Raw genomic sequence first — 27,483 nt, 5'->3', positions numbered from 1 at the left:
TTAATATTAGGAATGTTGTTTCAACTGTTCAGGTGTTTAACAGATTTGGCTTCAACAGTTCAGGTGTTTAATAGTCTTATTGCCTGTGGGATGAAACTGTCCCTGAGTCTGGTGGTTTTTGTCCGGATGCTGCGGTAGCGCCTGCCAGACGGCAGCAGACAGTACAGTTTGTGGCTGGGGTGATGGGGGTCTTTTATAATCCGGAGGGATTTCTTCCTGAGCCGCTGGGAGTAAAGGTCCTCCATGGATGGCAGCTCCGTCCTGCTGATGTTCTGTGCAGTTTTCACCACCCTCTGTAAAGCCTTACGATTGAGGGCGGTGCAGCTGCCGTAACAGGCCGTGATGCAGCCAGTAGGGATACTCTCTATGGTGCACCTGTAGAAGTTGCAGAGTATCCTGGAGTCCATGTTGAACCCCCTCAGCCTGCGGAGGAAGAAGAGCGGCTGTTGTAATTATCTTACCTGAAGTTATCATCACGAAAAAAAGAAATAAGTTGATGTTTTCTGCATTTTAATAACATTTCTTTGTGGGAGGCTGGGAACTGGAAGATAAAAAAGAGTATTTTGTCAGCTTTGTGTGGAAATGTTTTTATACTTTAGATGTATTGTTGGGTTTGGAACAACGTTTTCAGTCAGTCAACCAGATGCACCTTGAAATGGACAAAACATTCTGGATTGAGGGGGTTTCTAAGCCAAACGCTCACATGTTTTTAGCTTCTCTTTTCTCTCCAGAGTGGTTGTGTCATTCAGGCTGCCACCGCTGGTCAGCCACCTTGCACGTTTCCTAGCTTTCACTCACTATTGTCACGGAGATGGAACAATGTTGGAATAGGAATAATGAACCCACATGTATGAGTGCTGCATACTCAAACATTTATAGCCTTAGATGTATTTTAGGGAACTGTGCATTTAATTCACGTCTCGCCTCCACTGGTGTTCAGATTCATCTCTTTGTATTGTATTGTTGACCTTGGAAATATGAATTAAATTGCTTTGACCAAGAGAGCTATTCAGCTGTGGCATAAGGCAAGGCAAGGCAAGTTTATTTATATAGCACCTTTCAACACAAGGCAATTCAAAGTGCTTTACAAAAATGGAAAACATTATGAAAATGGCATTTAAAATCAGTCATTAAAAAGAAAAGATAATAAAAGAAACATTAAAAGAAAAAATACATGGATAAAAGTTAAAAGTTACAGTGCAGTTTAAGATGTGAATAGTTCAATTAAAAGCAGCGGCAAAAAGAAAAGTCTTCAGCCTGGATTTAAAAGTAGTAAGAGTTGCAGCGGACCTGCAGGTTTCTGGGAGTTTGTTCCAGATATTTGGAGCATAATAACTGAATGCTGCTTTACCATGTTTAGTTCTGACTCTGGGGACAGAAAGCTGACCAGTCCCTGAAGACCTGAGAGATCTGGATGGTTCATAATTTAGCAGTAGGTCAGACATGTATTTTGACCATTAAACCATTCAAAGCTTTATAAACCAGCAGCAGTATTTTGAAATCTATTCTTTGACACACAGGAAGCCAGTGTAAGGACTTCAGAACAGGAGTGATGTGATCCACTTTCTTAGTGTTAGTGAGGACTCGAGCAGCGGCGTTCTGAATTAGCTGCAGCTTTCTAATAGATTTTTTAGTGAGACCTGTTGTGGTGGCTCTACTCTTCAGCCACCTCCCTTGTGAGTGTGTGTTCCCTTTCCCTGTCTGTGTGGGCGTGGTGGCTGTCACTCCTGGCTCCCGGCTCAATCTCCACCTGCTGCAAATCTCCACCTGCTGCAATCAGCTTACACACCTGATTCCCATTCAGCCATTTACTAATGGTATATCAGCGGAGGCTCCACAACATGTCAGCGCCAGATCGTTGTTTAAACCCCAGTGGTAACTCTCAGCCTTCTTAGCCGATTTAAGCTATTTCTCTGTACATGGAATACGTTTCTCACCTGTTTCTCTTATGCTCCAGGATCACTCTCCAGCCGCCTAGTTACCATCACCTGCAGCCACCAGTCATCATTCCAACCGGATTACTCTCCACGCTCCTCCACCTCACAATAAACCTTTTTCCAACACTCTGCCGTGTCCTGCGTTTGGGTCCTATCGGATATCGTAACACCTGTAAAGACACCATTACAGTAGTCGAGTCTACTGAAGATAAAAGCATGGACAAGTTTTTCCAAATCCTGCTGTGACATTAGTCTTTTAATCCTAGATATGTTCTTTAGGTGATAGTAGGCTGATTTAGTAACTGTTTTAATGTGACTGTTGAAACTCAGGTCAGAGTCCATGACTACACCTAGATTTCTGGCTTTATCTGTTGTTTTGAACATTGCAGACTGAAGCTCAGCGCTAACTTTTATACGTTCTGCCTTGGCTCCAAAAACCATTACCTCAGTTTTATTTTTGTTTAATTGGAGAAAGTTCTGACACATCCAGTCATTGATTTGTTCAATGCACTTACTCAGTGTTTGAATTGGAGCATAATCTCCTGGTGAAATTGTTACGTAAATTTGTGTGTCATCCGCATAGCTATGGTAACTTATTTTGTTGTTTTTCATTATCTGAGCCAGTGGTAGCATGTAGATGTTAAAGAGAAGAGGCCCCAAGATGGAGCCTTGAGGTACCCCACATGTCATATTTGTCAACTCAGATGTGTATTTACCTATAGAAACAAAGTTTTTTCTGTCCTTTAAGTAGGACTCAAACCAATTTAGAACTGTTGCCGAAAGTCCCACCCAGTTTTCCAGTCGGTCTAGTAATATGTTGTGGTCAACAGTGTCAAATGCAGCACTGAGATCTAATAATACTAACACTGAAGTTCTGCCACTGTCTGTGTTTGAGTGGATGTCATTGAAGACCTTTACAAGAGCAGTCTCAGTGCTGTGGTTTGGACGAAATCCTGACTGGAACACATCCAAAGAGTTATTTAAATGCAAGAAGTTACTCAACTGTTGAAATACAACTTTTTCAATGATTTTACCTAGAAATGGCAGGTTTGATATGGGCCTGTAATTGTTCATTACTGAAGCATCTAGATTATTCTTTTTTAAGAGCGGTTTAATGACTGCAGTTTTCAGGGCCTCTGGAAAAATACCTGAGTGAAGAGATGTGTTTACTATATGAAGTAGATCTGAGGCCATGCAAGGAAAAACATCTTTGAAAAATCCTGTTGGAATAATATCAAGGCAGCAGGAGGAGGATTTCAGAAGTTGAATAATGTCCTCTAAGTTTTTACCATTAATCTGATGGAATTGTGTCATGGTGTTTGAATTGATATTAGGTGGACATAGGGACAACACATTTGCTGTACCTGATGCAGAGGCACTGACTGCTTGTCTAATTTTCTGAATTTTGTCAGTGAAGAAGGAGGCAAAATCATTGCACGCCCTGGTGGATAGAAATTCAGAGGCTACTGACACTGGGGGGTTAGTTAGTCTGTCGACGGTAGCAAACAAGGCACGTGCGTTGTTTTTGTTTTTGGTAATGATGTCAGAGAAGAAAGACTGTCGTGCGTTTTTCAATTCCAAATTATAAAGGCCAAGTCTCTCTTTATAGATTTCAAAGTGAACCTGGAGATTTGTTTTTCGCCACCTACGTTCAGCTTTTCGACACTCTCTTTTTTCTGTTCTCACGGTCATGGCCTTTCTCCATGGAGATATTTTCTTGCCAATCACTTCCTTTACCGTAGTTGGAGCAATGGTATCTATAACATTTTAATTTTTGAATTAAAATGATCTACTAGCTCATTTACTGAGATGTTAGCAGGGGAGAGTGTGGATGAAAAATTCTGAGTAAACATTTCCCTAGTATTTTCAGTTAAATATCGCTTTGTGGTTACCTCTTTCTGAACATTTTTGTGAACAGAAATAGAGCTCTCAAAGAAAACACAGGAATGATCAGAGAGTGCAACATCAGTCACCACAACCTTTGAGATATTCAGACCCTTTGAGATAATTAAGTCCAGAGTGTGCCCCTTATTGTGCGTGGGCTCCGCCACATGCTGAGTCAGTCCATAGTTATCAAGAACACAAAACAGTTCTTTAGCCCCTCTGTCCTGGGGGTTGTCAACATGGATGTTAAAATCACCAACAATGACTAGACGGTCAAAGTCAATACACACTATAGACAGCAGTTCAGTAAAATCATCAAAAAAGCTTGCACAGTATTTGGGTGGTCTATAGATATTTAGGAACAGAGCTCGAGAGGAGCATTTCAGCTGAAGGGCCACATATTCAAAAGAAGCAAAGTCCCCATAAGATGTCTTCCTGCATTGAAGGGAATCATTGAACAGAATAGCAACTCCACCTCCTTTCTTATGCATTCTTTCCTGACTCATAAAACTAAAGTTGGGAGGGGTTGATTCGATAAGAACAGCTGCACTGTTATTTTGTTCAATCCAAGTTTCCGTTAAAAACATAAAATCGAGATTGTGCTCAGTGATAAAATCATTGATTAAAAATGTTTTTCCTGCCAAAGACCTGACATTTAATAAAGCTAGTTTAAGTTTGTTAAATACACTATCAGTAAAAACATTTGTGACAAGCTGTGGCTGACATGGAATCACTGCTAAATTTGATAACCTCACACAAACGTTTGAGCACTTCCTGTTTCTAAGCTGATTTACCGCTCTTAATCTATTACCTATCAACACAGATATCGGCAAAGCTACTGGCAGGCAGGGCCCCGGCATGTCCTGGAAAGAGTTGAGAGTGCCATATGCCCTTGAGCCTGGACCCAGCACATATCAGAAATAGTTTGTTGCGTTTTGTACACACACATCCTTATCAGGCTTCGGAGACTGCAGATGCTTTCTTGAAGGGAGGGGAGGTGGTTGACGTAGGCACGGTGATGAAGACGGGGGAGATGGTGCGCGTCTCTGCTTCGGTGATTTTGGTGGGCGTTGTGGAAGGGCGGGGGTAAAGGACATGCTGCCAGGGGGGGGAGGTGGTTGACGTAGGCTTGTCTTCGGTGATTTTGGTGGGCGTCGTTGAGGGGCGGGGGTAAAGGACATGCTGCCAACCCTGCATATCGCCTTCATGCGGTCATCGAACTCCAGGGGGGAGGGCGAGGGTGAAAGGATGAGCGGAGTGTAGAGAGAGCTGGGGGATGAATGAAGAGTATCCTCAAAGGCGTTGACAGGGGGGGGTGACGGGCAGTGGAGACTCCTCCATTTGTGTCATAGGTCTCCCATAATCAGAACATTCCTCAGACAGGTGCAGTGATACTTCTTCAGGGTTTTCTGCGCGATGTGTTGTGTCTTTCTCCTGTTTTGATTCCTCTTGCCGCTTGTCCTTGGCAGAGGGAACAGATTGCTGATGCAGGCAGTTGAATATGTTAGAGATAAACAATTTCACTCCTGACTTGTTCAGGCAAACTCCATCTGCCTTAAAAAGATGTCTGCGATCCCAGAAAAAGTTAAAATTGTCAATAAAATGGACAGAATGGTCAGTACAGGCAGCTGAAAGCCACGTGTTCAGTGCAAACAGTCTGCTGAATCTCTCCACTCCTCTTCTGACTGGCGGTAGAGGGCCACTGATGAACACCTCCGCATTTAGAGAGCTGACCGTTTCCAACAGACATTTAAAGTCTTCTTTCAGCGCTTCTGACTGTTGTTTCACAACATCATTTGTTCCAATATGTAGTACCACATTCTTCACAGTCGGATGTTCAGCCCCAATATGCAGGATCTTCTCAGCCAAGTCGGAGACAATATCCTTGGGAAAACAGAGTACTTTGGTGTTGTTCTTACTACACAGACCTTTTACATCTCTTACAGCAGAGTCACCCACAATCAGAGTTTCAGGCCCAGTCGTTAGCTTTCCCTCTAGCCTTTTACTTTTGGAGTAGCTATTGGTCCTTACCCTGCTGTGTGAAGAGGACAGGTTATCCAGGTCATCAGAAAGAGATCTCCGGTTCTCGGTCAGCGGAGCGTATCTGTTCTGGATTGGCACACTTGGTGGTTTAGGAGGATTGTTTGTAGTTCTCCCTTTAGCAGCTGTCCACGGCTGTTTCCTAGTATGAATAGGGGTTGAAGAGGCACTCTTCCTGGGTGATAACAATGCAGGCCAGCCGGTCGCATCACAGATTTCAGAGCGCTGGGCTCTGCCTGTTATTCGTCCTCCCAAATCCCATGGAAATGATTTACTCTTAGGCTTTGCACCCAGAGAGTTCCAGGGAGGACTACCACTTGTAGATTTATTACCCAGTACACAGCCCTCCTGTTCCTTGGAAACCTTGTAGCTGCTAACTAGCTGTGAGTTAGCATACCCTTTTCCATTATTTTGCAACACTGGTAAAGTGGTGTTATTCCCACAACATAGTCCATTCACTTCCACGTTAACTTCCAACCGTTGCATTTTCATTTCCAACACAGCCATCTTCTGTAGAAGTATGTGGAAGTCATCTGTAGAGAACGGAGGCATTTTGCTACCAACTAGCTTAAGCTAAATAGCATGCAGTAGCCTACCAGGCTTTAGCTGTTGCTAGGCCACGCTACTGTAAGACTGAGGTTGTCGTAAAAATGTTGAAATATAGCTGAAACCCTCCGTCTATTTACGATGAATAACTGTCCCAGTGATAAGTTAATGTCCAGGAGCCGCTGCTCGAAGTTTTCAGAGAATAAGAATAGGAAAATCAGCATAAAAAGTAAGCAGAGGCAAGAGCAAGCAGAAAAGCGTCTGCACTGTAAGAAAGATAAGGGAGCTGTTAAGTAAAATTAACATGTTTCCTCTGTGTAACAAATCTCTTATTTTCCTTTTCATGGCCAAGCAAGGACCCATAGACATTTTTTAAAAGGACTGGAAGCATTTTCTTGGCTCATTCTAACTTAAAGCCTTTATATTTTAGTCATTAATGGCGACAGGACTTTTCTCATCAGGTTATCCATTTTTATTGCAGGTGTTTTACTGATGAGCCATGTTGCAGTTTTATTTTTATGAGTTTTGGCAATGTACCTATTTGTATCCCTACATTGAACTGTCGTTATAAATCATTATTTCTCTTCTGCATTGCTTTTGATTGGTCCGTTTGAAAGAGTGTGCCATGCTGTGATGCTGCAGTCCTTCTCTGCTTGAACAAAACCTTTTTATTTCAAATTGAATGCTAATAGCACCACCAGCAGTCAACTATTCACACATCACAAATAACAGTATTATAAGTGCTAAATCCTGCTGGTTTTTGTCCAAAAATTGTATTGTACTTACCTGTAAGAATACATGAAATGCTTAATGCATGTGGAGAAAAGTGACCTCCAAGTACTAGCTGCATGATAGCACAATTATATGTAGTTCTTTGTAGCTTTGAATAAAGCAGTATTCTGTTTGTTTTCTATCTGCAGAGCTTCCTGGTTCCCCATCTAACTTAGTCATCTCCAACATCAGCCCTCGCACAGCAACACTCCGGTTTCGCCCTGGTTCTGATGGCAAGACTGGCATATCACAATGGATCGTAGAAGGCCAGGTGCGTGTGTCCTTGTTAGTGTTTCTGCACTTTTTGTAAAACTCAGCTGGAAATGTTAAGTCCTTAAACGGGTAAATTAGTTAGCATTTTACCACTTCCAGTTCCCTTTTTTCTCAAAGTCAATGGTATTCACACGTGTTTGTGGTCAGATGCCTGAAATAAGAGCTGTGGTTAACACATGCTTAACAAATGTTCACCTTTGTAATACGACATACAGTATTTTCCCTATCCTTAATGTCCGAAGCTTCTATATATGGTTAAAAGTCACGTGACTTAAAAATAATAATTAACAATATCAAGACCTTTTTCTTTTTTTCTTACATTTCGGGCAGCCTGCAAAAATACGTCATTACTGCACCACCTTTTCTTATAACATATAATATCGTTTTTTAACAGGTTGTTAAGGACGATAGAAAGGAGGAAATATGGACTGTTGTCTACCAGAAAGACAACCAGCCTGATGCGGACAGTGTGGAGATTCCCAACCTCTCTCCATTCACCAAGTACAGGTTAGCAACAAACACACACACACACACACGTACAAGGACACAGTCAAATGCTTCCACTTGCAAACACACACACACCCGCACAAACTCACTCACACACATCTCACTCTCCGCCAGTTTCTGCAGTATTGCAAGACTCAGGTGAAGTTAGATAAATCACACAGACACACGGAGAGACAGTTCCATCTGAGACTTTTCTGTTTGTCAGCACCTTCACAGCTGCTGCATGCAGATCCTTATTACCCTCCTGCAACTAGCTAGAGGGAAGGAGCGGGGGGGAGAAGGATGAGGGCAGGGGAAAAGAAAGGTGATGAGAAAGTGGGAAGGGCAGCGGAGAACATTAAAGGGGAGAAGAGACAAGGGAAAGGAGGAGAGAGGAGTGACTTTAATCCCTGCTCAAGGGCCGTGGGGAGCCTGAAGTTTATAAACGTGATCCATCGTCACTGAACAGCAGTAACACTTCCTCCTCTTCTCTCCCTTTTTAAAAAAAAATCAATCTCTCCATTTATTTTCTGTATGTTTCAGTCTCTCTCTGCCTCTTGCTCTCTGTATCGCTGCCTTCATCTGTAATGGGATCGCAATGTGTGTGTGCACATGTTGTACACTCACAGGGATTATGTTGTCACAGGCGACACCATTGGGACATTAGATGAAGTGATGCACTTGTCTGTGTTTCAAACCTCCGCCTTAAGATCCTCTTTACGCCGTGCTCTCAATCTCCCTATACAGGGACCTGAACTCATAGATGTAGTCTCTGTCACGCACTCTGAACACCCACACGTTTTATCACTCACTCACACAGTCAGTATCTTTGTACAACTGTGTGGCAGAAGCTGTTTGACAAGTCGACCAAGACACACCATCAAAAACATGTGGTTGAGCAGCATTACTGTTTAATTTCAGGGGCATCAGATTATCGATTAAGTCTGCAAAATTAAAGCATTATCGATTCTCTCTGAAGTTTAATTAATCTGCATTTATATTCTTAAACACATGCACAAGCACAGTGGCACACACACACACACACACACACACACACACACACACACACACACACACACACACACACACACACACACACACACACACACACACACACACACTCCCTTGTGGTTTTACCGAACAGGAAGAAGCTTCAAATGTGTACCTGTGCCATTAACATTGGATTTCTACGATACCATTTGAATATGCTTTTACTCCCGGTTCCAGTGGTGAAAGATTGTTTCCAAGTCATGTGATCCAAACATTTCCAATAACTCCAGAGCATTAGGATGTTAATATAAATTAAATCAAATGGCTGCATCTATTTCATTACAACCAAAAAACGTCTTGCCCTACTGTTGGTTGCACAAAAAAGGAAGCTCACTCTTAAGTTATATTCATTAAAGTTTAAAAAAAACGTACTTATTCAATCCAATGAATCATTTACTCAAATTAAGAATTTAGTTTGTGGATTTAAAAAAATATATTTTAGGATGATGACGTCATAGAAAATGACCACAGAGATTGGAGCTTCATTAGAGGCTCAATAGAAGCTTTAAATGTATGCAAAAAAAGACACGTGTGTGTGTGTGTGTGTGTGTGTGTGTGTGTGTGTGTGTGTGTGTGTGTGTGTGTGTCTTTTTCTGACTGAATGTTTGGCATCCTCAGACATCTTATGAAATGCCAGTGGTCTTTTCAGAAATCCTCTGGTGGAGAATTCCAGCTGAAGGATGCTATTCAGTCAAATATGTTTTCATTGTTAAATAAATAACACATATCACAAACGCCCTTACTGAAATAATTTAATTTATGTAATATTTTATTTTATTTTACTAGTACTGTGACGTCTGGTTGTGTTGCCGTTCTGTGATATTGAGCACAAAACTCTTGAAACTGTGAATAAAGTTACTGCTTCTACAGTAACGCAGGGTAATCAATCAAATATGACACCAACCGCTCACCTTTAAAAAAGAACCTAACCCCAATGTCCAACTGGAGACCTACATGATACCGTACTTCACCAAATTAATATTGCATACTCCTATTTCGCCCAAAAGGCAGCTCAATATCATCTCTATTATCAACAATTTGACACATAGGAGTTAAAAAGTCCCCAAGATAATTCATCATCAATGATTTGTTCAAACTTTGGAGCACACCCTTGGGTGCAGCAATAGACATCATACAACCATTTTCTCAGGCTGAGTAGCACTACAAATGACAAATGAACTGAACTTGCTGTGTAGATTCCGTGGAGTGCCCCTTTAACCTCCAGCTCTCCGTTCTCCAGGTTCAGGATGCGGCAGGCGAACATTGTCGGCTCCAGTAACATGAGTGCCCCCTCCAGGCTGATTCAGACCCTCCAAGATGCCCCTGACTCACACCCATCTAACCTCACCCTGCTGTCTGCCACACAGACGAGTCTGCGCTTCAACTGGAAGGTACTGAAGCACACACACACACAAGAGCACATACACACTTTCCCCTGAAAGCACTTCAATCTCTCTCTACCTTTTTATAATCATTCAAATAGTGCTGGATATTTTCTTTGTGTTTCTTTGCTCTGCATATATGTGTGAATGCCCATCTTTTTTATATCAGTGCATGTGTACATACGCAGGTGCACTCACCAGCAGCAGGGCTGAACAGGTTGAGTAGCTGACAGCCTATAATCATTGTTTCTCCTTGTTGTCAGTGCTAATGCTAATCTGTCACATTTTCCATTCAGCGCTCTGACTGCTAGCAACACAAACTGTAATGTAATATTTTCCTTACTGTCTTTTCTTTTGCGCTCCTTTTCCTTGCTCTTTGTCCTTCTCTCTTTCCCTCCCTCTCTCTTTTACTCCCCCATCCCATCTTCTATTATAACATGAATGGAGAGCAGAGTATTTTCCATTTAAGAGTCGGAATGAGAAAAAGAGCCTGTCAAATCAGACACAGACACTGAGGCGCTATGGGCTACCTGTGCAGAATGCTAATGGGCTTTTACCTACATGTTTGCGCTCAGCCTGAGCTATGGTAGATTTTCTGCTGTAATGGAACTATCACAATGGTTTTAGCTAAGGCTATTATTCTAAGCTGCATATTAAGGGTAATAAAGCTAATGTGACATTCTGTATTATGGCTCCTAAATGCTAAGCTGAGCTAAATCACTGGGGTATTTAAAGTGTTCCACATCCTTATCCGCAGCGCAGCAGAGAGCTACCATTGTAAAATGTTAGCTTAAAACTTTTATGGAAAAACCTGCTGTGAACAAACTAAACTTCTGAACACTGATCATGAGCCTATGACGCATACGCACATGATAGTTCACAGGCAGAGAAGGGGGGGAAAGGTGACAGAGAAAAAGTACGGACAAGAGAAGGAGGCAGGGTGACAGGAAATTAGATTGGATGGAAGTAAAAGTGGACAGAGAGCGAAAGATCAGAAGATGGGATGTTAAAGGGGAGAAGACAGTAAAAGGTTTTTAGGAAGTACTTTAAAGTTAGACATGTCACATAAATAACCATATTCTTTAGCGCTACGTACTGTAATGCCTTCTCACTTGTGAGTGTGTGTGTTTGGGTGTCTCGGATCACATTGTGGAGAATTAAACTCGATATTCCACTTATGTCGTCAGGACCCAACTCTATTTGGGTCTTTTTTTGAGGCTACCACTGCAGGGTACCAAAGTTCATAGTGTTGTACACATAGTGACTTTAAGAGTGTATTATAATGTTTAAAGGTCCTTAAAAAGCTATTTTCCAAATCAGCTTGTTACAGTAGGTGATGTGGTTCCTACATGATCTCACTTCTTTTGACAAGTTAATAAAGCTTTGGTTAATTCACATTTACCTATTTTGTTCTTGGCCCTGCTTTTTTCACTGGCACGTGTTGCTCTGGTGGAACCAGGTGGTGCTGACTCAAACGATTGAAATGCTTTATACTCAAGGCATAGTCATGTTAGGCCTATAAACAAACTCTGATCTGTTTCTGCACCAAGGCTTTGTTAGAGAGTTTATCTTTGACTCCCTCTCTCTCTGAACACTGTCTCTTTTTGCATCTCAATGTGTGCAAGTATACGATGCATACAGTATTTAATGGATGTGATTTATGTGTGTTTCAGTTGTTGTGTGTGTTTTGTATTATGACTTTGTGTTTCCAAATATATGTGTTTTCTCTATGTTCATCACATTTCTCAGAAACAAACTAAGGGTATCACTCCGTGTGGGTGATAGAAGGGAACTGTGTCACATTTATTCATTGAGCAACAAGGTGCTATGTGTTCACCAAATTATCATTTTATTAATCACACTTTTCCTCAAATTGGTTTCACGTTCAATCTTCCTTTCAGCTCTTCCTCTATGTGGTTCGTTCTTCTTCCATCAATCAGAGTCTAAATTAATTAAATTCACCGAGCTCAGTGACAGCACAGGGTGGCAAAGTGCTGACACATTATAAGATACTTGCACAGTTCAGGATCGGCACACTGGCACTCATTTATTAAGCCATTGTGGAACAAGGAGCACAATATTTTAAGACGTCTCTCTTGAAAATAATCATGAAAATGGCCATATCTTTAAGCAGCTAATATGAGTTTGAGTTTGTAAACTTAACTCTAAAAACTTAACTTTGGGACACCCCTTTAAAGTTGCTTTATAGTGATACACCATCACATGACAAAAACTCAGATTTTTTACAAGAACATATCCAACTACCCTTTTATCTGCAAAAACTGAATTTCCCCCTAGGGGGATTAATAAAGGTTCATCTTCTTTTAAGTGTTTGTAAAATATAACTGAGGCAGAATTTCCTTTAGTCCTCCATTATGGTGATATAATCTTCAGGAATGACTGCCATGAACAAATACATTAGAAAAATGTTACATTCCATCTTATTCAACTGATGCTTTTATCCAAAGCGACATGTATACGGGCCATTCTACCGAATTGGACCAAAGTCAGGTTGGAAATGTTTTGACATTTTGGATGTTTTTTCCCAAAACTTTGTCCATACAGTATATATTTTGTACCATATCTAAATTACACATATCTAGTAAAAGAACCGTACATTTTTATATCGTATTTTCAGACTGTATTGGAATGTTCTTCCTCTACCAAAAATGGTCACTACCGAAACATAGTACATACACTGTAGTAAAAAAGTATTATATTAACCTGTTAAGATTGTTTTACCTTCCCTTCTCTAAATAGTATTTTAACAAATATTTCTTTAGGGTTTTCACAATTAAATCAATGCAATTTAATTTGTAATCAAATTTCAAAGTTCAATTTATACAATTCATAAAAATCATAATGCAAACTTTCTTTGTAAAATGCATAATACTGATCATATTGATTCCAGAGTTGATGATTGTTGAAATTGAACATACATTAAACCAACCAGTATCATATCATTTTATTTGATAAGTCAATATACTTTATTGTTTACAAAACATCCAGTGTTTTGGTAGTGGCCACAGTATTTTGTTCTCAAGGTTGTATCATATTCCCTCAACCTTATTGCTTAATCTTAACTCATAACATGCCTTATGTTGAAGTGTGAATGTTTGAAGCTACTGACCCAGAATCAGCACTTTAGTAACAGGCTGAAAGAGAGGGGAATGAGGCTAGAATGCATGATCTGTTTGGTATTTTGAGCAAAACACTTCATAGACATGTTTTTTATATATCTGAGACCTATAATATATGCCTAACAATAGTATAATAAGAGACCTTTAAAGTAACACACTGATTTTCAGACTTTAAAACACATTTATTTCAAAATGGTGGGATTTACCTGCTTACCATTCCATTGTGTCACTACCGAAACAATCATGTCAATTACCGAAACGTAACCATATGTTTCGGTAGTGACTGTTTCGGTAGTGACTGTTTCGGTAGTGACTGTTTCGGTAGTGACGATTCTAGCTAAAATTGAGCATAACTAAAGAATGCTAGCAACTACATGGCTAGCATACACGTTTTTGAAGAGGTTTACACACATAAAAACATAATACTTTGCATAAAACCCCGAAAAAGTTTACTTACTTGAAGATAATATGTCTGGTAGTGACAATTCTTAAGGTTACACGCCGATTTTCAGATTTTGGAACAGATTTATATCAAAAGTATGGGATATAGCTACTGGCTATTCAGCCATGAGGGACAGGGATGCAGTGTCACTGCCTAGTCAAAAATGCAGGGGTGTGGCTAAAAACCAGACTCAGCCATTGGACTAAAACCCCTTGTGTTTCGGTAGTGACATGAAAACTGGGGACATGATTTTTTGAGTATAGTTTTTTTATTAAAAAATTAAACCCACAATAAATCTAAATATTCCAACTTCTGTTTGAATGTAATCATAAAGATCTTCTAAATACACCATTGAACAAAATAAAATAAAATGTTTTAAGTGTTATTTACAGAACATGACATGTAGATGTCAGGGTTGGGGACAGCTACTTCCCAATAGAAAGTACCCTATAAATGATGTTTTTGTATATATTAAGCTTATCACTATATCATTGAATGCCTTATGTTTAAATAGACCATAACATATTCTTAGTAAATATCTATGTCTGAATACTTAATTGTTTTGTTAAATAGTTTTTCTTGTTGTTGGACCGCACTTTGCACTAATTCGGTAGAATGCCCCATACACTTAATTATTGTAGACATCCCTACGGGAGCAATTTGGGTTTGAGTACCTTGCCCAAGGACACTTCGACATGTTGACTGCAGGGGGTGGGATCGAACTGCTCTCCCTTGAATTGCAAATCAGACTGCTAACCCTAACTCTCTTTAATCTTTTAACTCTCCACTTTCACTTTGTTTGCCCTCCAGCCTCTTCCAGAGACCGAGTTCAACAGCAGTCCCGAGACCGTGGGATACCGGCTGCGTGTGTGGAGGACTGACGGCCAGGGGGAGGACAGGACAGAGGATGTGGAGAGAGAAGGGGGGACCAGTGAGACCACCGTAGAGGGCCTCAACCCCTTCACTCAGTACCAGGTTCAGATACAGGCCTACAACTCCATAGGATCCGGACCATGGAGCCACACTGTCGCTGCACTCACTGCAGAATCTGGTGAGAACACAGACCTCATTCTCTCCTGTTTCCTGTTCCCAGAAACCCAACAGATCTATCCAATATCGTATTACCAGCGTAGAAGATGGGTGAGGATTAAAGTGCCCATTCCCTCCCTGAGTCTCCCCTCATCCTGCCACCTCTCTCTGCTCTTTATACTCTCCCTATATTCCAGTGAGGGGAAGATTGACAAAGACAGGGAGGGGGAAAGGATTGAGATAGAATCAAAGATTGGTTCAGAGTGACATTGTACTTTGCTGTGTGTAAGAGATCCCTGTTAGAGTATGCCTTTGCAATCAGCTCACAGGGACATTAGCAGGTTATGGCTCTGCAAATGAGGATTTGTTTAAAGGAATAAGTCCCAGTTGATATCATATGGGCAAAAAACCCACTACACAATATCAACATTATAATTAAGAGAAAATATAAATACATTCTGTCATCCTATCAATCGTGACTTTCAAGTGATTGAGTTCATGGACCATAAAAGTGAGTTAGTTTGTTTTTTTCTTCCTCCCTTACACACACACACACAAACAATCACTCCCTCTCTGCCTTTCTCTTTCTCAGTTGCATGCTGTCCAGCAGCAATAAGCAATTACAACTATCCAAACTATTAATTGTTTCAGGATTGCTTGCGACAGCCCTTCAATTGCTCTCAAAAACCAATCTCTGCATCGTTCATAGCGCCACCTCAAACCAGCTGTCGGCTGGGATCTGGGGGCTGGGCCTTAAACAAAGGCTTCTTTGCATTGATTCATTTTTAATAATCAAATTACTAAAGGAATTTTTCCGCCTGCTCTGCTCTGAAAAAACACATAAAGAAGGTTTAGAGAGATTTTCATCAGCTCAGCATACACTTTGAGTCCTTTGTGACAAAGAACAAGAATATATATAGATAAAGAATGTCTTTTTTTTCAGGTGTTCTTAAAATGACAGAACTGACTGTCAGTGTGGCATAATAGTCCACTGTTGGTAATCTGTGTGTGTGTGTGTGTGTGTGTGTGTGTGTGTGTGTGTGTGTGTGTGTGTGTGTGTGTGTGTGTGTGTGTGTGTGTGTGTGTGTGTGTGTGTGTGTGTGTGTGTGTGTGTGTGTGTGTGTGTGTGTGTGTGTGTGTGTGTGTGTGTGTGTGTGTGTGTGTGTGTGTGTTCTCTAGTTCCCTCTGGATCCCCGGTGAATGTGACGGCGGAGGCAGTGAGCTCCACCAGGATCCTGCTCAAATGGTCTCCTCTCCCTCAGGCACAGAAGAATGGAATCATACTTGGCTATAAGGTTTATACAACACACACACACACACACACACACACACACACACAATCCCACCTTGGCGTGCTCACTTGCCCCCCCTAGCCCATTATCACCTTTAACAATACCTTCACACACACATAGATGCACATAGACATCAGCACACAAGAACTAATTTAAGCAAATGACGTAATAGGCTGTAACTGCTCTAGTTTTGTTCTTCCAACATAACTGCTTTTAAAAGCACCCAGCTACAGGGGGGCGTGTGTGTAACTGTTCAAATGCACAAAAGAAAGGCTTTAATCTTTAATTCCCTTTCATAAAACAGTGTTCTTGTCATGTCATAGTAAAAACAAAGCTGGATTATTTATTTATGAAAAATAGATAATAATCCATGAAGCCTGTTGGTTTCAGGAAGTGCTTTAAAATATAAAGCATAAGCTGCAGTTTAGGCAAGAAAATGTGATTTGTTAAATATATATGCATTGTGTGAATAGGCTTTGAACATTCTGCACTAGTATTTAAAGTAAGTCCAAAATAGTGACCCACTTAAGCCTCAAATCGATCCATGTCTGCCAAATTGGTGCTCATCTCTTTTTATATTCACAAACTCAGTTGGATAAGTCTGTCATGCTGGAACCTCCTGATGGTGACGTATTTGACATACTCCCATTTGCAGGTTTTTAAGAAAAAGCTGGATGAATACTGTTGATGGTGAAGTGCCAGGTGCACACATTTTTACCTGAGTGCACCACTTACTGGCAGTCACATTTCTCCTTTTTTCACTCCCACGCAGACCCTCCAGGGGTTTATTATAATGTACTTCACCTCCTTGTTTGATTTAAGAATGAAAGGCAGACAAGTAACAGTATTCTGTTTTTTTTGCAATATAACTTTTCTTGTTCAGTGGCAAATATATGTAGCTCCCCTCAACATCTTGTGAAAGGAAAATGTTACACAGAAAAGCACACGTAATATTTGTTGCTAATGTAAACCTGGCAGTGAGTGCAGCTCTTAATCACCGCCCAAACAAAAGACAGCAGAAGAAAGCTTTAAAGGAAGGACATTTATCCTCCAATGCATGGACACGGTTGTGTTAAAAATACATAATTCCACTAAGAAAAACCGGCTGTGACTGTGTGATAGGAACCAGTACCATCCAGTATCTTAAAATGTTGTGTAAAATTCAGGTCATATCATACACCATGCCCAAAGCACATCAAACCCCCCATATGTGTGTTTTCTTGTGCTCTCCTGAGGATCACACTGAGAAGTATGCCTACCATGCTAATACTAGAGATGGGAACTGGCTGCAAGCGGTAGCTCTTCACATCTCCCATTCCCAAGTAGATGTTTAATAGTTCTCCTGCCACACACTCTTTCTGTTTCTCAACGCATAAGAGCTGACATTTTACTTCAAATTGTTTTTTAAGTGTGTCAGGGAGTTCATGAAAATAAAAAAATGGAGAGAGAAGAACAGGAACGAACAGTTTTTGAGACGTAATGCTGTTACCAGTGAAAGGGCACTGGTGTACTTTTTTAATTCAGGATTGGTTTATTGTAGACGTTTCAGTAAAAAGTCAGGTTTCATGATTTTCTATATTTTTCTCATTGTCAAGGCAAAAAACAACAGGCATTGCCTCTGTATCCATAGCTCGATGTGACGTCCATTGATGTCAAAAACATATCAACAATCCGCTGGCTGACATGTTTCTTCATTATAATATGTTACGCTGTGCAGATTGTGAATGATTAGGTATATATATTATGTGTCATTTGGGGCTAAATTAAAGTGGACCTATCATGCTATATTTAAATGATATATTGTAGGGCCATACCTATATAAGGTATATTTATACGTTTCAGTTTTCAAAATACCAAACAGATCATGCATTTTAGCCATGCCTCATTTCGCTCTATGTGCTGTTTGCTGTCTACGGGTCTGATTCTGCTGGCCACGCCCCCCTGCAGGAGAGGGGAGACGTGCTCTGATCAGCTGCTGGGCTGTCAGAAGAGGGGGAGAAAAAGAGATCTCCGTCCTCCGTGTTTTATTATATAGAGTCGTTATTCATTTGTTTTAAAGCTCAATAAATAACAAAGAAGACCTTTGACCGGCACTTTTCTAATTTTGTCCGGAAGATTTAAACTTTAACGCACATCTTGACCGGCGAAAGTAACTGAAACTGAAACTCTGCCGCACGGTCCCCTCGTTCCTTGGAAGAGGCGGAGAGGTGGGTGTTTGTCATCTGCTGGTGGACTAACCGGAGAGAATTACAGTGCTTGCCTCGACGGGGGAGGGATTGCATTGGAGCGGGAGCAAACGCTTGCCTCGGGGGAGGGAGAAAAAAAGCCACAGCGAAGAATAAACAGAAGGGTAACCATGGTAACTATGGGCGGGAAGTCTTCTTCGCTGCTTTTGTGGCAGACTACAGCGCCACTTACAGGCCTGGCATATGTACTACAGCATCTCCAGCGCTTTCGAGCGGCAATGGCCGGCCGTGGCCCAACCCCACATTCCCCTGATTGGTGGAGTTGGCCCAATAGCCGTAGCGCCACCGTCCTGACGTCAGGACAGTGTTCAAATCTGGATCAGTTTTTATCAGATCCGTTGCAGCCCCTTTTTTAGAGATTTGGGTATGGAGGAAAATAGAGAGGGTTGTGTTTTCTGACACTTGGTGAGTTCCCTGGAACACCGGGGACACATATTCATGTATAAAAGACGTACAAAAGTGCATTTTGCATGATAGGTCCCCTTTAAGTTGACTTAAATGTACAGTAGTGGGCACAATGAACTCCTCATACTGTACAGTACAGCTACTCACTCGCACACCAAATCTGAAGCAAGAAAACTGTAAGAAATGTAAATTAAAAATATTTCAAACCTTCTCATGAGGTTTTCAAATACAGCTTGGAATGTTTGATGTAAACACAAATCCTCAATTTGAATGAAGGGATTCATCGGTTTAAATAAGTTTGTCTTTTTCCTTTAAATCCACTTTCTTTGAGGAATATTACTCGTCAGTGGGCGCCTTACAAGTAGAGAAGCAATCAGTTTTTGACCGCTGTGAACATTTTGTTTTTTAAAAAGCTAAATGCAAACAAATATGGATTGAAGCTGAATATTTTGTTAGATCAAAACATGTTGTGAATTTAAAAAAGGATTGCAACCATCTTTTTTAAATAATTGGACTTTTAGACTTCCCAACACTCTCGAGTTATTAGAAATGTATATAACACATAATAATAACACAAGTCTAAAAACAATCCTACACAGCCACCACTGGAATTTAATTATACAAATAATAGTGTACTAATATTTGTGTTATTTGTGTGCATCTGTGCAGAAATACTCAACTTATACAGAATGAATAGAAATGCAAGAAGGAAAAACTTGTAATTGCCCATATCTTTTATACTTCATGTTTCACTGTAAATTCAACTATATATTTGTGGCCTGTTTATAAACTTGCAAAAGGTTATTTAACAGACCTTGTGGGCAGCATGAACTCAAAAATCACTGTACGGACCTTTAAAAGATGTTAAAGATTTGACTATAAAAACAACTGCTGACTGTGGCCAAACACAAAGGTATGAGAGCAGTGACAGTGAACCAAAACAGAAGATATGCAGACAGACAGTGAGACAGTAAGGTAACAGCTGGGGAGAACTGAGGGATGGGCGGGGTCATCACTACAAGTGACACCTTGCAGCACAGTAGTAGTCCTGTGATCCAGTGTTAATATTGAATAGTAATATAATATGGATTAGATATTTAAATATTTATATCTGAGGTAGGAAGAAACAGCTTGGGAATGCTCCAGACAAGTTGCAACAGTCTTAAAGTATTTAGTGAGTTCGTTTAATTTTTTTTTTTTTTTTGACCATATATAGTTGTATCACCAAACTTATCATTTTTAAGCCACCAAACCTTTAAGAAAAAAAGACAATTTTGTGCAAATATCCAATTCAACTGTTCATTTTTATTTTTAGATCACCCTTATTTGTGATTACATTTGTGACATTTATGCATGTTTGCGTGTCTGTGTCCAGGTGTTTTACAGCGAGAAAGACTCAGAAGGTCCCCCCAGAGTTCAGGTGGCAGAAGGAGAGGGGAGTGTGACGCTGATCCTCAGTGGTCTCAAAGAATACACAGTGTATGAGCTGCAGGTGCTGGCATACACACGGATGGGTGACGGCCCACAGAGCGGCCCCTTACTGCTCAGAACCAGAGAGGACGGTAAGATGTCTCACTGTGTCTCGCTCTGATCACTGACCTTTCTGTCCAGCAGTTTGTTCTACACTTTGCCCTCAGCCCACCTACATCCACTGGGTACAGCTCACCGCTCAGACCCCTTCCACAGCCAAGACTTTAAGAACAAGTTGTGTATGAGTGTGTGTTTGTGTGGGCCATGTGTGCAGATACCCTCAGATACAACCATGACAGACTGTTCAGGATGCCAGCAGCCCGGTCTTGTCTCCTTGAATAATGAAACACAAGCACACGTAAAGGAAGACTCTCACACACACACATAGTCACACATACACACACATAGTCATACACACTCACACGCACATCTTCTATCAAACATTGTCACGTATGAAAAGTTTTTCTCATTTCAGGATGAAACAAGAGTGGGGAAGTCAATTTCCACAGTGTATAATGAACCTCCATCCCGTCTGTCAGTCTGTCACACACATACAGTACTGTATACACACACACACGCGCTGACATGTATTTGGTGATGTGGAACATGTACTTTTATCTGGACGGTGTGAGGTTGAGAGAAAATTACATTTCTTTATGTTGCTCCTTTTAGAAGTGCCATGCCTCTTAAAAATGTATTAGACTATTATGTGTGTGCGTGTTTGGATGTGTGTATGCATGTGTGAGTGGCGGTGCATATGCAGATGTGTCTGTGAACATACTAACTTATAAGAGTACAAGTGCTTGATGTTGAGAAACTCTCTTGCTAATGAGTGCTTTGAAGGAGTCATTGTTTTGAGCTTGTTTTGCCACTGCTCTCTGTATATATTATTACTGCTTCATTATACTGCCAACTCCCTTCTCAATTTTTCTCTCCAGTCCCAGGCCCCCCTGTCAGGATGGTGTTTCCAGAAGTTCGGTTGTCATCAGTTAGGGTGGTTTGGCAGCCGCCCACAAACCCCAACGGCATCATATTAGGTACAAAAACAAACAAACAAACCCACACACACACACACACACACACACACACACACACACACACACACACACACACACACACACACACGCACACACATATGACAAAGCAGATATTTAGGAGCAACCTTTAATTAATAAGCCATATATGCAGGCTTGTAGTGTCAATGGATTTACTTAATATGACTAAAGCTTGTCTTAAAGAGAAAAAGAGTGAGCAATTGTAAACACACACACACACACACACATACACACATACAGCAACACATACCGCTGTGATCTTTTAAGGCAAGAAAGGAAGTAAAAGCAATAAAATGGAAAAAAGCTGATTCTGTTTTTAGCCTTCAAACACGGGTCAGCTTTCTCTACTCTCCACTTCAGTGCAGACATTTGCTGGTGTTAATGTGTGTGTGTGTGTGTGTGTGTGTGTGTGTGTGTGTGTGTGTGTGTGTGTGTGTGTGTGGGTGTGTGTGTGTGTGTGTGTGTGTGTGTGTGTGTGTGTGTGTGTGTGTGTGTGTGTGTGTCAGTGAAGCTTGTACCTGGAAAAAAGGTTATTATAGCTGCTGAAGCAAGACTCCTTTCCCAGTGCATACATAGCCTTATATATAAACACCCACATATTTCACTTGTTACTGAAACTGCAAATCACAGCATGTGGAGTGAATCAGAGACAACAGATTAATGAAAAGGAAAAGAGGTGAGGTAGAGGCGAGAGGAATGTGAGAGCTGCTGGGCTGGAAATAGAGAGAACAGAAGGGGTGAGACAGCAGAGAGGAGATGTATGGAGGTGAGAGGAGGGACAGGTGTGTGTGTATGTTGCACAAGGGGGAGAAAGGAGTGGAATGTGTCCTCTCAGTGGGGGAGGGAGTCGAGCAGGACAGTGTGAGTGATGTGTGACTGTATTGTAAGGGGGAGGACATTTAGTGCGACACCACTCTGTGACAGAAAGATGAGTGGGAGGGCAAATCTCTCTCTCTCGATCACACAAACGCGCCGTCCTGCTGTGTCCTTGCTGAGAACGCGGTGTGTGTGTGTGTGTGTGTTTATGCAGATAAACTGTAGTGCACCACTTCCCATAGTGCTCATGGCTGCCTTAATTCTCCTTGGGTTTTCAGCCCATAGGGGGAAGGACAAAGGTGGACAAAGGAGAAACAAAGCCGCAGAAGGTGGACATGTCATTTGACAAAAAAGGCACTTTTATTTTCATGTGACCTTTTGGTGAAAACAGTTATTCACAGCCACAAGCCCCATCCCTATTCATTGCTGCATACTGATTATAATGAAGTCTAGGGTATGTTCATACACTTAAGTCACACACTTAAGTACTTACTAAAAAGTAATTATGCCTTTTAACCGGCTGGATTTCTGAGTGTGCTGACTGTGTTTCAACAATGCAGGAAAGCTTTAATGGCAATGGCATTTCAGAGTCTCTCACCTATTGCATCACTACCTGTTAACATCCCAAACTTTTTTTTATACACTTCTGCTAAAAAAAAGGATACTAGAATTATTACAATAGGAAATTGAACATGATGTGTCAAAGAACATCTGGTGTGTTTTAAATAGAGAAAATCCAAAAGCCGTTCCAACCGTTTGTTTTTGTAGCAAGTTAATCAGGGGTGGGTGATTATTTTCCTGTAGATGAGAAGGAAAATCTCACAAATTACAGAAGCAGTAAACACAGGAGTAAATTAATAATGCAAATCAAGACATAATTATTCTTACTTAATACAATTATGCATTTATTATCTAGCGTTTAGTACATCTTGGGGGTTTAATAAACATAAAATGTAATATAAATGCAAAACGAATCAACCCATTAAAAATACCATTAAGATCATTAAATAAAAACTCCTTATTTAAACTCACTTGGTTGTCTCTTTGTTCAGTATGATTTGGGATTTCTAACAAGCTTAAACAGAGGTGTTGGATATGAACTCCTCAGGGCTGTCCGGTGTATGAGGGGAAATTATCCAAAGATCTAAAGTATGGTGAAACTTTGGTCCAAATGAGCGACATAAAATGTTATGCAATTTATATATAGTGTAGAAATGGAAGACCAATTCGTTACCAACGCTCAGTTTTTCATGATTACAGACAAGGCCAGCAAGCAATGAGCACCTAAAATCAAAATAAAAGCTTGTATACAGTAGATGCAAGATTTCTTAATCTTACCTGTAGGGATATTTATCAATCTAGATAGTTTTGGTGTGAGTTGCAGAGTGTTGGAGATGTAGCAACTATTTTTATTCTACCAAATATATCACTCTCAATCCTCTCGTCCACGATAAGCTGCACGCTTCCTTCAGCACAGTGATAGTGTAGGCGGGTGAAGTTCAGTAGAAACCACTAACTACAAGGTTTTTCGGATTATCTTGTTGAACCTGGTCATGATTTTTGGAAAGAAACATTGCTTTAAACAAACAAATACAACAAGTGTATACAAATGTATGCACTTAGAGCACCACAAGGCAAGTGCCATCTAGTTACATTATATGCGAGAGAAGGCAGACATCTCCAATCAACTTCAGCACTCAGCAAGTCCCACCAAAATAATCTATATTGCTATTACAACAAGTCAGTGGAACAATATGTTTTTTTTAACTGTCCCTTTATGCTTTGAATTATACTGTATGCTACATATTTTATTCAACTCAAAATGGAAATGGGCTTTCAGTAGCAGTCACTTTGTAATGGAGATGTAGCCTCATGTATCTGATAGCAGCGACGTCCTAATGATATTCAGTTCACAACATAATGCTGTGCTCTGACCCAATTGGCACGAGGATTTGTTATCTAGCTGTTATCCAATAATCTTCCCCACACTGCATTCATATTAATATACAATCAGACTATCTGATGAGATTATCACTCGCACAACCAGATTAGGCCCCTTTGAGCAGATTACCATCCTGACAGTCTTACTGTGAAACAATCGCACCCGCGCAATTGTGTGTGTTTGTGGATTAGTGTATTGGTGTACAATACAATCTTCATATTGAGAGCCTTTGTGAGTGGCCAGTAGCCTGTGGCAAGCTTGGTCGGGGATCAGTGGTTTGTGTGTGTGTGTGTGTGTGTGTGTGTGTGTGTGTGTGTGTGTGTGTGTGTGTGTGTTGAAGGGTGTTAGTGTTATTACATGGCCTACTGCACATGAGACAGAAAAACAGACACACGCCGTGTACACTGAGGGTCACAGCCAAAGGAGAGGGAGAGGTTGTGTGTCTTTATCAAATGTGTGCGTGTGTATGAGCACAGACGTTCTATGACAGCAATGACTTATTGCTTTGTGTGTGTTTTTTGGGGGAAATGCAGAGTATAATGGCTTCATCCTTACAGAGGTATTAGCAGCAAAGCAGCTACATATTTATCTCTTCAGAACAGATATGGACATTCTCAGGAACTGCAGAGATGTGTGTTTGTTTGTTTTTGTTTCTGTGAAAATGTGGCTGTGTGGTATGTGGCATTGTGTGGTTAGATTTTCAGGTTTTTTCCCCATCTCACATGGTGCTGCCTTTGATTCCTGTGGGCTCTTTGATCTAAAGTAGGCCACAAAAAAAACAACGAATTGACACACAAGACTTTTACACGGATTTCAACTGTCTTCCTCCTCCGTCTGTCTTTCCGTCTGCCGCTCACTAGGCTACCAGATCTCGTACTGCTTGGACAGCAGGGACCCTCAGCGATGGACTACAGTGGAGGTGGGCTCCACCGCTCGACAGTTCACCGTCACAGGACTCTCCTCCGAACAGGCCTACGTGTTCCGGCTCACCGCTCGCACCGCCGTGGGCTGGGGGGGGGGAGCAGGAAGCCCTGGTGGTTACCACTGAGCGCAGAGGTAAAGGACACAGACGCACACTTTAGCTTTACATAAACTCTAGTTTGCTATCAGATCTGATTCTGTAGATAATGCATACGTTTACCACTCCTATTGAATCATAATAGGAACCTGAACTCTCAAGTTGCCACAAAATGGAGGCTAAATGAGAAGTTTCTTTATTTTGGATAATGACCCGGGACAATGAACTGTATAAAAAAGAAGTTATCTTATCTACCAAAAATGTAATATGTTTATAAATAATACTTGTGGGTGTTTTTTCAAATGTAACTTTTATTATTGTTTTTTAATAATGAAATGCTTAAAACTTTAAGGTTTTTAGGGTTTTCAGACCTTTTTTCTAGGTTGCAGCAGCAAAATGTATACAGTACATGACTTAAGGTGTAAACAGAATGGAGTCATCATTGTTTTTATTTTATATTTTCCCTGAGTCAAAATGTCAGCTGAGGAAAAACACCTTTAGGGATAAACATTATGGGGTTGGTCACTGATGGGTGTATTTCCAGACAGAAAAAACAGAGCTATCAAGTGTGTGTACTGTGTATGCACTGAGGCACGGAAGATTAAGATGAAATTAAGTTTCTCTCTCTTTATTTTATAGGAGATAGAAATGAAAACAGTATGAATCATTTCTGATAGAGTATTGAATCACACACTAATGGAACCTATATAACAAGTGTGTTATTTTGCTTCCGTACAAAATCACTTATCTACATTGCTGGATAATGTTATAAGAATAATGTGGTGTAAGCTTGCTAGCTTCGACTAATGACAAACTTGCCTTTTTCATGCACCCCCACTAACTATATAAGTATCATGTATCTTGCGTGGCATGTGTACCAAAGCAATGTAATAATCTGTAATGACATTTAAATTCAATTAGAATGATTCATAAGGAAATAATATGTATAATATGAACTACGTTAGACACAACATTCTGTAAATGAGTCAATTTTAGGCTGGACGCACTTGATTAATGATTTTAATTGTACCTGCACTCTCCATCAAGAAGGGTTATAGCAGGAGAAACTGCAGTTATTGGTGGTTATGTTGTCCTCTCTTTTCACATTGACTTCCAGATGGTCAAATCTTATTACATTACATTACATGTCACTTGTTAGACGCTTTTATCCAAAGCGACTGACATAATCAATACTGCGGGCAGTCCCCACAGGAGCAATTTGGGGGGGAAGTGTCTTGCCCAGGGACACAACGAGATGCTGACTGCAGTGGGGTTTGAACCTGTGACCCCCTGATCCGAACACCAACGCACAACCCACTGCACCACACGCCTCCATCTTATATTTTGTAATTGCCTACAGTAAAGCTGCCAGTGCAGAAAGAGTGCACAAGGTTAGCTGAAGTTTTAGCATTTCAAAAATGAGGGATCTCTGCAGATCGGGGCAGAGATAAAGTTAGAGAAAGAGAAGCCAGGAGCTCAGATTATCAGTGCTTCAACAACAAGTAGTTTACAGTTGGACGTGCAGAATCCATGGTTACTGTGCAGCAGCAAATGTAGATGTTGAAATCACCAGATAGACCTGCTACAGTAGCTTAAAAATCTAAGAGTTCCAAAAACCACCGAGGGGTCCGTGCAACCGAAATCAATTTAAAATGAATGGGCCGCCGTCTAGCCGGGTTTGGTAAATATCTAGAAAATGTTCACAGACCAAAGAAAATTGGTCTGTAGGCTGGGATTGAATCGCTGACCCTCTGATTGGTAGGCACTTAATTAACCCCTGTGCCATAGTCACCCCTTTTAATGACAACAGTCAAAAACAATCGAAAAAAACTCTCATAAAGACGCATAACACTTCAAGTATAATGGTACCGAAAGTTGTGGCTTTCAGTCTGCTGGTACTTGCTGTGAGAGACAGCAAGCATTATCGGCATATCACACTCAACTGTCTTGCGACACAAAGTATCGTGCTGTGTTGTAGGCGAGTGAAAATGTTCACTTAGTAGGTGAGAAAGAGAATGAGACTGTCACGTGTTGGAAGGGCAGTAATTGGGATGTCTTTTTTGCCAAAACAGATAGCACAGACTATACATGATTCAAAAGCCATACATCTTTACTCCAAACCAAAGTAGTTACTTAGTATTGATCAGCGGTTCTATATCAATTTTAATAATTTTGTTTTTCGAGCAGCAGGTATATTGCTAAATTGTCTTTAACATTATATCTAATTTGAGCAATCACTGGTGGCCTCATTGTGAAGTA

General features: G+C 40.8%; 1 protein-coding gene across 1 annotated transcript in view; it reads left to right on the top strand.

Moving 5' to 3' along the window:
* LOC117481910 (protein sidekick-1-like) overlaps positions 1 to 27,483 on the top strand; it is a 245,353-nt gene that overhangs the window by 189,548 nt on the left and 28,322 nt on the right. The window contains 9 exon segments of the mRNA XM_034129851.1: positions 7,328 to 7,449; positions 7,846 to 7,958; positions 10,228 to 10,378; positions 14,762 to 15,002; positions 16,160 to 16,275; positions 20,299 to 20,485; positions 21,332 to 21,430; positions 25,067 to 25,218; positions 25,220 to 25,262. Of these exon segments, the coding sequence (XP_033985742.1) occupies positions 7,328 to 7,449; positions 7,846 to 7,958; positions 10,228 to 10,378; positions 14,762 to 15,002; positions 16,160 to 16,275; positions 20,299 to 20,485; positions 21,332 to 21,430; positions 25,067 to 25,218; positions 25,220 to 25,262 (1,224 nt within the window).

Source organism: Trematomus bernacchii, unplaced genomic scaffold (genome assembly GCF_902827165.1).
Source record: "Trematomus bernacchii unplaced genomic scaffold, fTreBer1.1, whole genome shotgun sequence".
NCBI classification, from domain to species: domain Eukaryota; kingdom Metazoa; phylum Chordata; class Actinopteri; order Perciformes; family Nototheniidae; genus Trematomus; species Trematomus bernacchii.
This window is presented reverse-complemented; position numbering and strand designations above follow the sequence as displayed.